The sequence below is a fragment of the Homalodisca vitripennis genome, chromosome 7 (genome assembly GCF_021130785.1).
Source record: "Homalodisca vitripennis isolate AUS2020 chromosome 7, UT_GWSS_2.1, whole genome shotgun sequence".
Classification (NCBI taxonomy): domain Eukaryota; kingdom Metazoa; phylum Arthropoda; class Insecta; order Hemiptera; family Cicadellidae; genus Homalodisca; species Homalodisca vitripennis.
The window spans coordinates 148,285,463-148,299,272 of NC_060213.1; the positions used below are offsets into that span (position 1 = coordinate 148,285,463).

Consider the following 13,810-nt stretch of genomic DNA (forward strand, 5'->3'; position numbering starts at 1 on the left):
TAATTAAATACAATAAAGAAAGTCATATTTTACAAAGTAAAGTCAGGCCTAACAAACCCTATCAACATTTATAACATAGAAAACATCAGCGTTTTTACCCTTAATGCCAACAAAGACAGTTCACACTAAGTATTACCCTCTTTAATCCTGTTAATGTTCTGGATTCTAACTTACAAATATTTTAATAATTTAAAAATAACTGTACTTCCTCAGTGTTCTGTCAACTTAATAAGTGCATTTTTAGTTTATAGATTCCCAATATTGAATTTTTTTTTATTTGTGTGAGTTTTGTATTTTTTATTAATTATACATGTGACTAATAAAATTCTTTCTAACTTATGAATAAACAGTGATTTTAAAATGTTCTGTTTGTTTGACAAGTACATTTTTAGTAAATAAAAATAGTCAAGGCTTGATTCTATTTTTAAAATATATTTGTAGTACTACATAAAAAAGTCCTCAAAATGTTATTTATAAAATTATTTGAATTATCTATATATTATTAGTACATAAATATACTGTATATCAATTAATGATTGTAGAATAAATATGGGGTTAGTTCTATATTCTATTCAAATTCCCATCTTTTTTTATTTTTCATAGCTTCTGGTCAGAGGGTTGGCGAGTTTGGAACACGGTGTGAGCAAACCTTTCAACTCATAAAAAAGGAATTTTTACAGACCTTCCCAATAGGGATTATGCAATGGTAAAGATATGCTGTGAAGCAACCAACACTCCTCAAGAATGGCCTGAAATTGTTTAATAAGAAATCAGAAATTTATTGTCATGTAACGTTACATAATTGTAGTAAATAAGATCTACAATGAACAGGTGACTCATCAATATAGTTTAAAATATACTAATCCTAATTTTTTTAAAGTTATAAACAGTACTAATTCATTGATAAATAATCAATATCAATCACACAAACAATGATCCAGTAAGTATATAAAACATTAAATTATAATGATACAGGTACAGGTTATAATTCATATTAAAATTAAATAAAAATAGGTGTAGCTATTATTATCCTAAAATAAAATAATTTACAAAACAAAACACATTTAAAAATACAGTAATTAGTGATAAAATAAATACAGTGGAATTAATATATATTTATTGAAATTATATATATATATATATATATATATATATATATATATATATATATATATACATCAAAATGTTTTGATATGGTTGGGGGGTAATTTAATGAATGAAGGTTGCATTATTTAGAAAATCAATTTCTGAATAATATTCTTTCTATATTAAGATATGTTTTAATTTTATAGAGAACTTTTCTGGAGGCAAAGAGGATAGAGATATTGCAATTTTATTGTAAAATTTTAGTTCTTTGTAATAAGGGGACATTTCAAATAATTTCGTTCTATGGATTGGGTATGTAAGTCTGTCTCTCTGTCTTGTATTATAATCATGATCTTTTGTGGTGATATTATTAAGTAAGTTTTTATGGGTATACATTAAGACCTCGTATATATATAAAGCGACGGAATGGTCAATAAATTTAGCTGTTTAAATATAGACCTACAGGATGATCTAAAATTTAATTTTGTTATAATTCTCAAAGCTCTTTTTTGCAATTTAAAAATAGAAATCGCTTTGGAGGAAGAACCCCATGTCAATATACCGTATTTAATGTGAGGAAAAAAATAACCATAATACACTGTCATCATCACTTGAAAACTCACAATATTTGTAAAACTTTTAAGGCAAAACACGCAGAGCTCAGCTTACTTTCTAATTTTTCAATATGATGTTTCCAATTAATGTTTTCGTCAATGTATAATCCTAAATACTTTATGTATTAGAAACACCTACCGATTTATCATTGAAATTCACGGTCTGAAGAATAGATTTATTTTGGTGTGTTTTAAAATTAAACATTTTCTGATTTTTTGCTGTTTAAAAATAAACCATTTAGATTGAACCAATTATTTAATTTTAAGATAAGTGATGAGATTTTACAATGAAAACTTACAGTGTTTAGGCCTTTTACTATTGCTGTTGTGGCATCAGCATACAATATTAAACCTTCATCTGTTACTTCCTGTAGGTCATTTATATAAATTAAAAATAATGTTGGGCCTAAAATGGATCCCTGAGGCACCCCCTTACTTACAGACTTCCATTCAGATTCATATTTTATGCTTCCAATTTTAATCAAAGATTTTTGTTTCCTAGATTGGAAATAAGACTTAAACCAGTTTAATTCTCTCACACCATAAAATTCCAATTTTTTAATAAGTGTTATGCATAACACAATCAAAAGCCCTAGATAAATCGCAGAACACACCAGCAGTGGCCCACGACTCATCCAAGGCTTGAGAAACCTCATTTACTAAATGAGCCAGAGCCCCTTCAGTGCCATTACCTCTCCTAAAGCCAAATTGATTTTTATGAAATAAGTCATATTGTTCCAAATATCCAGTCAACTGAGAATTTACAACACTTTCAAAAATCTTTGAAAAAACTATGGGACTGAAATTGGGCGATAGTTTTCAATATGAGCTCTGATTCCTTTTTTAAACATAAGTGTTATCACAGAATATTTCAGTCTGTCAGGAAATTCGCTCTTCATAAGAGAAATTAATTAGAGTACATAGTTGGATGCAGATGTAGGGATTCACTTTTTTTATAAGGAAGGTAAGAACATCATCCCATCCTGTGGAATTTGTATTTTTTCATTTCATTATGGCTTTTGATACATCTTTGTTTTTTACAGTTAAAAATTTTAATTCATTAGGCGTTTGTTTCATATTATGAAAAATCATATGCTCATTATAGGGTATACTTTTGGAAATTTGTTTAAGTTTCTCTGCAGCTAAAACAAAATGTTCATTGAATTCTTGAACAATTCTATTTGGATCAGATATTGTATCATTGTCAATAATTAATTGTCCAAGACTTTTGTCCTGTTGACCGAATCCCAATTTAGACTTAACGACTGACCAGACAGCCTTATATTTATTTCTCGACTTGGAAATTAGTTCGTCATTAAACATTTGTTTTGCATTGTTAACAACTTTTCTAAATATCCCTCTGAATGTACTATAATATTTTAAAAGCAATGGTGATTTGTTTGTTTTGACTAAGCTGTGTAACTCTCTTTTTTTTATATTTGAAATTTTTATCCCCGTAGTACACCAGGAGTTTTTAGTAATTCTCGTCTTTCCACTAATGGTTTTCATTGGAAAACATTCATTAAATATTAACAAGAATTCTGACAAAAAAGCATTAAAGTTATTGTTTACATTATCAGATGGGTCCAAAGTCCAATTTAGTTTTTTTATTCTTGATTCAAAATTGATGACATTTATTGCAGAAAAAAATCTTTTACTTATTAAAATTGATTCTCTTTTAGTTTTCTCAGGTAACTGGATGGGAATAAACAAAGAACTATGATCTGACCACCCCATGTAAAAATGTATTTTATCATTTACCATACAGTTCATACTTGAGAGAATGTTGTCTATACGTGACATTGTGAAATCAGTAATTCTGGTTGGTGCCGAAAAATTATATAAACACCCATTTTGTGTCAGAATGTTTTTAAAAGTTTTAACATTGTTACAATTTTCATTCAACAAGTTGATATTACAATCAGAAGCCACTAATACTCTGTTATTTTTATGTTTGCTAACCAAATCTAACCAATTCTGTATTTTATTTAAAAAGTTTTCTGTGGAGTTTGATGAACAATATTTAGCTGGTGGTGGAGTTCTATAAATAGATGCTATTGTAACATTATAATCAATTAGATTCATAAAGCAACCTTCAAAATGAAAGTCAGCATTAAAACATCTAAGGTTAATGTTTTCTTCAAACTTAATACCAGATTTGACTAAGATGCATGATCCACCTCTAAGGGTTGTTTTTCTTACAAAGTAAGATGCAAGTTTAAACCCCTTTAATTTTTTCAAAATATCAATATTTGATTCATTATCCAATGTTCATTAAAACAAATAACAGATATATCTTTGCCTTCATGTTCAAGAAAAATTTCAATGTCATATATTTTACACAAAAAACCTTGAGTATTACAAAACATCCAAATGCTGTTCCTATAATTAAATTTTAAACTATCAAATATTTTGTTGTTTATACAGCATTTTTGCCTGTGAAGGTTAGTATTATTATTGACATGGGGTGCAATAAATTCTAAATCTAAACCTCTATTTAACAATCCTTTCTTGACATTTATTTTATTCCTAAAAAATGTCTACCAACTTCAGCAGGACAAAGGTTTTGCGAATTCACATTAGATATTTGACTTTCACTCACACTATCACCATCACTAGAGCCTAAACCACAAACTGACTGCTCCTCTCCCATGACACCAGACACAGCAGATGAGTAGCTGTGTTCACCCGGCATGATGATCAGGGATGAATGAAATGATTCAGCTGAGAGTCCAGTAACAACCACAGAAGAGCAAGTTTGTTTAGTTGGCAATGGATCTTGTAGTTTGTTTTGAAAATCTTCAGGCAATAAATCACACTTCTGGATCCCATTGTTGTTCATATTTGCATCCATTACAGAAGTCCTGTGAGATGGAGAGAGATCTTTATTGACTAATTCTGCCTTTGCATTTTTGTCTGAAATTTGCTTTTTACAGGAAGAATCTACCCAGTGAATAGTTCAATTAAGATGATCAGTGCCCTTGTAGTTTAAATGAATGCCATCTTTGGCCAAGTGTAAATCAGATAAATTCCTGCTAACATCCATAAAAACCACACCAAGTTCTCTACAAAGCCATCTTAGGTTTTTATTTGAGCGATTAATCAGATGATACTCTATGTCATGTCTCGGTAGAATAGCATTTAAATTATTTGAGCACTTGGAAACTTGTATTTTGCCGCCTTTATAACATTTCCAACCGCCCTCATTACATCTTCCAGATTCCTAGTCTAGTGTAGGTCATTTGTACCGATATGTAGAAAAACACATATAGGCTGCACCTTACGTTCAGTGAATTTTAGTATTTTGTTGCAAAGTACATTAGCTCTTGCCCCACGAAATGCACCGACATAAGCATCGGGAACTGTAACATGTTTCAGAATGGAATCTCCCAAAACAAGGATAGATTTCTTTTTTTTAGTAGTACAAGAAAGACTGCTGTTTTCCAGGCAAACTTATGACTATCCAGAGATTTAATTTTGGAATTAACCATTGTCTTCATTTTGGTTCCTATATTTAAATCCTTTGAATGTGAAACCGAGCGGTTATCAGGTGGCTGTAAAGCAACTGTAGCATTATCGACGTTGGATTGCTCACCTGAATCCATCAGAACACTGTACCTGTTAGAGACCACAGTTAAATTGTCATTAGTAAAATTTTAAACTTTGCTTCTCAACAGTAGTCCAGCCAGGTAAAAGTTGTAGTGGACTCCCGAATGATTTACAGTACCAGTCTTCAAGTGACAATCCCTCATAGGGTTCCTTGTTGCAGTAGCCATCAAGTAACAACCTAGCATTCACCAGAACATCTAAGCCACACTGGAAGCCATTTTTTTGCTGTATACATGGCATTTTTATAATATTGTCTGGATTATAGCCTATATTTTTGGCAAATGTATCTGCACTGTTTGCATTCATTCCCATTATTGAATCAAAGTGCAAGAGTGACATATTAATAGTGTCAACTACTAACAGACTCCAGAGTGATTCTGAGTCATCTTTATCTGGGATTAAACTGTCACTAAGGCAACAAAAAACAAATTTGTGTAAATTAAAAGAAAGTTGTCTCATAGTATAATCTGTATAATAAGTAATGTCACCTGTTAGATTTTGGAATGAAAATAACGAGTTTGGAATTAAACCTGCACTCATAAACAGGTATAGTATACTCTCAAAGAGGTGTACTACAATCACAAAGAGATTTGATATACTTGCAAAGAGGTGTGCTATACTCACAAAGAGGTATTGTGCAGAATGCGTCCACCGATGTCCATCTTCTGCCCAATCCCATGTACAACAAACACCAGATGACTGATGTCCTTATGCTTGTCCTTATCAGTAGCCAGATCCTTGTACCCTCTCAGCAGCCTGTACCCAGACTCTGCAGATCGTAAAATTTATATCACTTCACATTGGTCATTAACAGTCATCAATGTACATCAATGTTGGTTTTGTTTACATTTAATAACCATATAAAAAATAATTGATTACACTTCTTTTGTCAGCTATTTAAACAGAAAAACTGAAAATAGAAAATATAGAGAAAGCAGGATGGAAAGAAAAAGTAGAAAAGGACAAATTGGTGAGCGTACAGGTGGAAAGAATACTAAACTTTACTCAACATGACATGAAATAAGTTGAAGTAATCACATTGGTAGCCATTTCTTCTTATTGGACATTTATTATAACTTTCAGATTCAGTTACAAATCTGACTTGAATAGAGGCTCCATCAGTGTTAAAGATGATACAATTACAGATACCGCAGTTGTTGCAGAGGATTCAGTTTTCTATAACATGCTCCTGACACACTGTACGAGATAGTAATCTCAACAGACCAAACATGAAAAGTCTCAATTGATTGTAATGACAAACACACACACATGCACGCGTGCTCCTACGCGAAATTCGCAATTCATTACTATTTCAACACCCAATTTCAGAAAAGATTTTTGTAGAAGACAGTTTTGTTTTGTTGGAAAAGAAAATTTCAATAAGATTATTGTACACTTTGGTAAAGACATTTTAAATGAGGGGAAACCTTGTTTTAAATTAAAGTTAAGAGCACAATTCTCAAAAAAGAAATTAATATCTAATAATAGTATCAGTCTGCATCTCAGAAGCATAGTTTATGTATTTTGTGTACTGACAAATTTCATAATTAGCAAATATTTTTAACCCTTTGAGTACCACAGCATATTTTCCCAAGTCAAACGTATAAATTGCCGGAGCATTTCCTTCTGTTTTGCAAGCGTGTGGGGAAAAAACTATATTAAAAAAACTATTCAACCGATTTGAATAATTTTTTTTAGTTTGTATGTTATAAAACAAGGTATTTTTCCATATAATATTATAATTTTATTTTTATTTACACAAAAAGAATACCTATAGGTTATAACAAAAAACTAAAAAATGAAAAAAATTAAATTTCAAGTTTGAACTAAAATTTTAAACATACAATGTTATTTTTTTTATTTTTTTAGCTATATCATATGAAAGAGCATGAAAAACTGAAAAAAAATCATGCATAATATGGTGTGTTACAGTAATATTTAACCAGATACTGCAGTATATACAAAATACAACAAAAAGCAATTTTTGTTCAAGTTTGTCAAAAGGTTAGAAACAATATTATGATTATCCTATTTCACTCAATGAAGTAAGATTACTGTAAAATACTAATTATATATTTATATAATTCAACAATAAAATATACACAGGCATACAATATAACCTTACTTCTATAACCTTACTTCACCTAAAATCAATAGTTTGATTGGAACTTGCATTTTACTTCATCACCAATTCAACAATAAAATATACATCACTAAACAAATAAACACGAAAAAAGAAGTTTATAAATGCATTGTAAGTTTTACTGAACACAATTACAGAATAGTAATAACAACAGTTTTCAGCATAAACACACGAAACTAGCACAACATAAACACCCAATGAACCAAACTGTGTAGTTAATGGCAACAAGTAGCAGCTGACCAACTATTGCGTCATCTGTTTTATTTTCTGATGGCAAATAACTACAAGGAGGCGGTGGGTGAACAATAAAAATCAATCACAATTGATTGTTCGAAACTAGTAGATTGCCGTGAAATAAGTTATTTGTCAAAACAAAAATGAATTATATGTGATATTAATGAAATACAAATCGTCTACTGGGTAGATGCCGGCAATTTATGCACATTTCACAACATCTACTATGTAGACGCTGCGGCACTCAAAGGATTAAACTCTGTTCGCATTAAAAATATATTTATTAAATGTTAATTATATATGGTTATTTTTTATATCTCTGTTAGAATTTATTGTATATTGTTGTTGATCTGTAGTTATTTACTGTATATTATTGTTGATTATTTACTGCAGATTTTTTTGTTAGATGTAGCGTTAAAAAATTTATTCTTAATAGTTTATTTATTGTTGATATTTCTGTTAAAATTGGCAATTAAATATTTTGTCAAGGAATTTACCGTTCAGATACTTGTTTTGTCAAACATAGAAAATGCATGTTGTTACTTTGTTGAATGTTGAAAGTGATGATATAGTAACGAACTATTATAAAAAGACTGGTTGAAAACTAATAATGCCGTAATTTTTTTTCTTGTGTTAACAGCACAAGAGGAAGGGAAATTGATGGCCTACCCACTGTAAAAGTGGATTAAAACATAAAATACCTTGGTATTACCCTTGACATGAACCTTAAATGGGATGCCCACATTGACATTTTATGTAAAAAACTCGCAACAGGCATTTATGTCATAAAAAGAATTAAAAAAATATCTGGAACACCTGCAGGAAAAACTGCTTATTTTTCACTCTTCGAGGCCCACGTAAGATATGGCATTGCAGCATGGGGTGGAACAAGTAATCAAAACATGGATAGAGTATTTCTGCAGCAGAAAAAGGCAATGAGGAGTCTAGCAGGCATAGGATACAGAGACAGTAAAGTTGCCGACATGTCTTTCAAGAACAAAAAATACTCACAATACCAGCACTGTATATTGGTGAGGTGATTCTACTGGTGGTATCGCCAAACAAACCAAAACTTGGTGACTATCACCAGTATAACACCAGAAATGCCTCAAACTTCTCACTCCCGTCACACCACCTCAGTCTATCAGAGAAGAAGCCAACTTACAAAGGAGCAGTCTACTTCAACAAGCTACCTGATCACCATAAGCAAGTTACTGGAAGAGGCTTCAAAAAAACAACTCCAAAAATGGCTTGAAGACCACCCGTTTTATTCAGAAAAGGAATTCCTGGAACGGAGAAATTAACTGGACAGTTTCTTAAGCACATACTCTTGTTTATAGTCTATAGTCTAGTCTTTAAAAACATAACTTTAGTAATATGCTTTTGGTTTTTGACGCCAACACCATTCTCTATGATTGTGTGAATAAAGAACTTTTTGATTTGAATAGTATTTCTGCGCGAGCTCTGTGAGCTCTTGGAATGTTTAAAACCTTTCTTGTTATGTCTTGGATTGTAAACTTTCTTTAACCCTTTGCATGCCAACGTACCGGTATTACGGCCGTCGGCTACTCAACTGAAAATCGCCAACGGCCGTAATATAGGTACGTCACGTTTTTCGCCTGTAATTTTCTTATAGTTCATCTTATTGCCGCGAAATTTTGACTAATCGATAGTCGATTAGTTGCTTTGCAACCACAAAGTAGTTAATTCCTTTATGGACTATTTGTTTCGTCGTATTTGAGCTTCGCAGCTGTTGAATTGTTTGGTCGAGATTGAGGTTACGTTCGTGTTGCTATGCGTTGTTTACGTTTGTAATTCTCTCATTACTTTTGTTGTTAGGGCATTTTTACTATGCCCCTTTTATTAGATTCATTGGTACTTTGGGATTATACAGACCACACCCAGACATGAATCGTTATTTGACATTTAGCTTCAACTGATTAATAGATTAGCGTAGAACAATATTTCGTCGATATAAAACAGGAATTGTCTTATCGCAAACCCCTCCCCATCCTCAGACAGTTGACATTTAGCTTCTACTGATTACTAGATTAGCGTATAACAATATTTCGTCAGTATAAAACAGGAATTGTCTTATCGCAAACCCCTCCCCATCCTCAGACAGAGGTCAAAGTCGAGCGGTGTAGTAGATAACGTGATTGCAGAGTCTCGCCGCCCGTTCGCTTTGTTGTACTTTCGTATTTTACCCCTACATTTCTCCAAACACAAAAATTCAACAAAAACAAACATTACCAAACAAAAACTAAACTCTTTATTGAAAAAAAAAACAAAACTTGTTATTATTCTTGATCAAACTCCGCCACCCAAAATGCGAGTGCCTCCGGCCGAAGGTGCTTCCGAAGCTCGCGCTGATGTCAACGAAAGAAAAACATCCCTCGAGATAGTATCTATCAGTAAATATAATTCTAGAGGGGCTGATCAGAAATATAAATTGAATTGTAATGGAATGGCAATTATGTACTGTGCAAAATACTTAAATAATCATGTGATGCCGCGCGGCCTGCCGTAATCGGGATTCTCGAGAAAGATAAGATAACAGCCACCACAATACCGATCACAATACCTGGAAATGCTTGTTGATTGATGGAATGTTAGTTCTGTTACTCAAATACATCGTTTTATAACGTTCTAAGTTCATTGAAAAAAGTTTAAGCTAATCTGACCTTATTAACAATTGATAATCTTTGTAAGTTTGTAATTTTGTAATTAAAAAGTTATTTTTTCGTTCTACAATGTTTGTTTATAATATATCTATAAATTTATATTTTTGTGTTCTTCATACTGGTGTGGTTGGTATAATCCCAAAGTACCGATTTGTATAGTGTCAAATATTGATTTGTGAATATAGTGTAACATTACATACAACGTCCATGCAAATTACAAAAACTGTGCCCGTGGCACATTTAGTGAAAAAAATCATAACTGGACTTCTATATAAGGTAGGCTTTTGAAATTTTGTAATTAAGTTAAGGGTTAGATATACTTTACTAGGATATAACAGGAAATCAGCATAAATTTTTTTTAAACCACTTATTTGTGCTATAAAAAATGTTTTTTGGAAATTTTAATTTTTTTTTTCTTAATTTTTAACTTTTTTATAAGTTTAAATTACATTTATGCAACTAAAATTTACCAACAGAACAAGGGCATTTCATAAGCTAAATAATGGTAAAAAATCATCAATATCTGTTAAAAAATAAAAAAGTTATGATACATTTAGTGAAAGCTTGCAAAACTGCTGAAAATGCCCTTGGCGTTTCTGGGTAGTACTTTTGGAAAATGGGCTGGCATGCAAAGGGTTAAATAAAGCAATTTGTCTACTGTCTACACACATGCACACACGCACACGCTCACACACACACACACACACACACACACACACACAAACACATTGTAAATTGGTACATACTCTTCTGAAAGTAACCGCCGAGTCGAGACGTGAGGTTGCGTACAATTTTTGACGGTGTGGCCTGACTGTATAAGTATACCTCCAGGGGAGCATACCAGTCAATGTTATTCTCTGCCAGCTGTTTCGTGTGAACCACTGTAACATATAGGCATTGCAAAATCACTTACATTATTTACGAGTTAGTCAAAAATAAATGTAAGACCTTACCCCAAGTTATGTAAATGCTGACAAAAATTATTGATCGGAAATCATACTACAATATTATGAATATTAAATGTGGAAGATTGGCATCGTTGATCTGTTGAGGATTAGAAAACAAGGAAATCTCATTCAATCTAGCCCTGAAGACTTAAAGCAGTCACTAAAAGACAAAATAGGGTAGGGGTGCGTGATTGTAGTATTCTCAGAAAACTGGTGAAAGCGAAAAGTAAAGTAACTCTTTCAGAGCAAAGAGCATCATCAATAGATGAAAAAGCAATATTTTCATCAATTAAAATTAAAAATCCGAAATGTTTATGACATTGTAAATTGGGACGTGTAACACAAGTGACAGAAGCTCAAGTCTATTTCTAAGGTCACATATTTACCTTGAAAACAGATGGCAAGATAGGAAATGGCCACAAGTTTACTGTTTGCAACAAAGCTCATGCGTGATATCTACTGAGGCACAAACAGTCTGTTAATTGTCACATTTGAGAATATATGTTTCTGATGTTGTTGTGGTTTTAATCATTTTACATATGTATAGCTCATTTTCAAGCTAGTGTAATTTACTGATAGGAATATCTAAAACTACAATTTATACAAATAATCATTTGCATTTATACACAATCCAAACAAAATCTATTTACCACTTCCAGTTTAAATCCTCAATAACAATGATGATGATGCAAGTTACTTGAAACCTTGTTTAATTTATGGATGCTATAACGTACATGAATGTAAATAGACATAACTTTACCGCTTGGGAGTCCCAGCAACTAAATATAATTTATGATTATGTATGAGATTCTGCAAAAACTGTGCAGACTAATGTGTGACAGAGAGTGGATTATTCTTTTTGTTGAGAAAACAATAACATGTGATTTGACGTGTCAGAGCAGTTACTCATATCCCCAAATTAAAAATTACATTTTTGTAACTAGCAACGGATTTTGTCTCATTACAGTATTGGTGTATGCTTTAAATTGTAGGTCTCAGAAAGTATAAATAATTTAGGAATGGTCTCGTGCCCTAGCTTCTATGAAGTTCAAAATAACGCTACTCATTTTTCCTTAGACCATCTTTACAACACTGGTGCGTGGAAAATTTTGATTTGCATAATTTGTAACAATGAATTAAAGCTACCATTGCTTCTGTGAAACCGTAAATAATCCATCAAACGGAAAATCATTGCATGTAAAAATATGTTCATTTCATCTCTAGAAGTTATACAAAATTTTGGAATGTGTCCAACCTTTTACAATGACCCTTTAAACATATTTTTTAAATTATTCACACAACTGTCAGTATTTGTTTGACCAAAAACTTCCTTTTTAGCCTTTAAAACAAAAATTATTTAATAAGACTTTTTGTGGTGGGAACATGGTATTTTTTATTTCATGACTAGAGGCACGCTTAATTTTTAATCATGTAAAACTCTCATAATATAGAGTAAAATTTATCAAATCAAAATTCAACAACTTTTTAAACTTTATTCATAAATCTCACAATAAAATTGCATTATATAGGAGCAGAAGGAATGGAGTGAATAAATTTAATCATCCATCAGTTTATCACACAACTGATATGTAACTCTAACAATGCATGCCATTATTTATTCCTTTTATCAGCTGGTGTGTCAGCCCGACTCTGATAAGAAATAGAAACTTATGCAGTCATTGTGGTTTGATTTACTTACCAATAATATCTATGTCATGAAGCACTGCCAAGGAATCGACAACGTTATTTCAAGCAATTTTAAACTACATTTTGTATGTAAAGTATTTTTAACTAAAACCATAAGGAATGCTGAAGAATAAATATTATTTTCAGAAAAATTATCAATATTTTCCAACTCAGTCATTTTATTTCATCCAATGCTTACAATAATAAAATCCAGTAATTCTGACGATGTAATTTATTCCCAGAGTCAATTTTACTATTGGTTGCATCAACGTGTAAAAGTACAGTTATAACTTGGATTATTTTATAAATATAATTTAAATTTTTAAGATTGTTTTAAATGTATATTTGTTTTAATTTATATTTATAAAATAAAGCAATGCGACCTCTCATACCAAACCATATTTATTGTGTTAGTATCTTGACTTTGTTTTATTTTTACTTAGTTACAAATAAATATATAAATTGTCTAAGCTACTTTCTTATTGGATTTTATTAATTAATTGTAAAACAAACACTCCAATAATAATTAAATTTTATTTCTGTGAGGCCTTTCGTTTTGTGGATGTGATGATGTCATTGAAAATGAAGGGCCTCGTACAAATAAATTAATTATCATTATTTGAATTATCATTGGAGTGTTTGTTTTTAAATAAATATATGTTTTTATCCCACCAATGGTGAAAGGAAATATTTTTATTATTGTCAATAGAATTTTTACCTTTTCAGTAGACAAAAGCTGTTAAAAATCCTATAGAATTCAGATAAACTGAATGCATTTATGCTGTATATACCGAGGATCGTGGTACA

The 13,810-nt window shown here is 31.3% G+C and overlaps 1 protein-coding gene across 1 annotated transcript in view; it reads right to left on the reverse strand.

Moving 5' to 3' along the window:
- Positions 1 to 13,810, reverse strand: part of LOC124366483 (phospholipase DDHD1-like) — a 69,266-nt gene that overhangs the window by 13,236 nt on the left and 42,220 nt on the right. Inside the window, exons 3-4 of the mRNA XM_046823070.1 lie at positions 11,117 to 11,251; positions 5,934 to 6,078 (exon numbers count right to left, since the gene is read on the reverse strand). Coding sequence (XP_046679026.1) covers positions 5,934 to 6,078; positions 11,117 to 11,251 — 280 coding nt within the window. The remainder of the gene's footprint in view (positions 1 to 5,933; positions 6,079 to 11,116; positions 11,252 to 13,810) is intronic.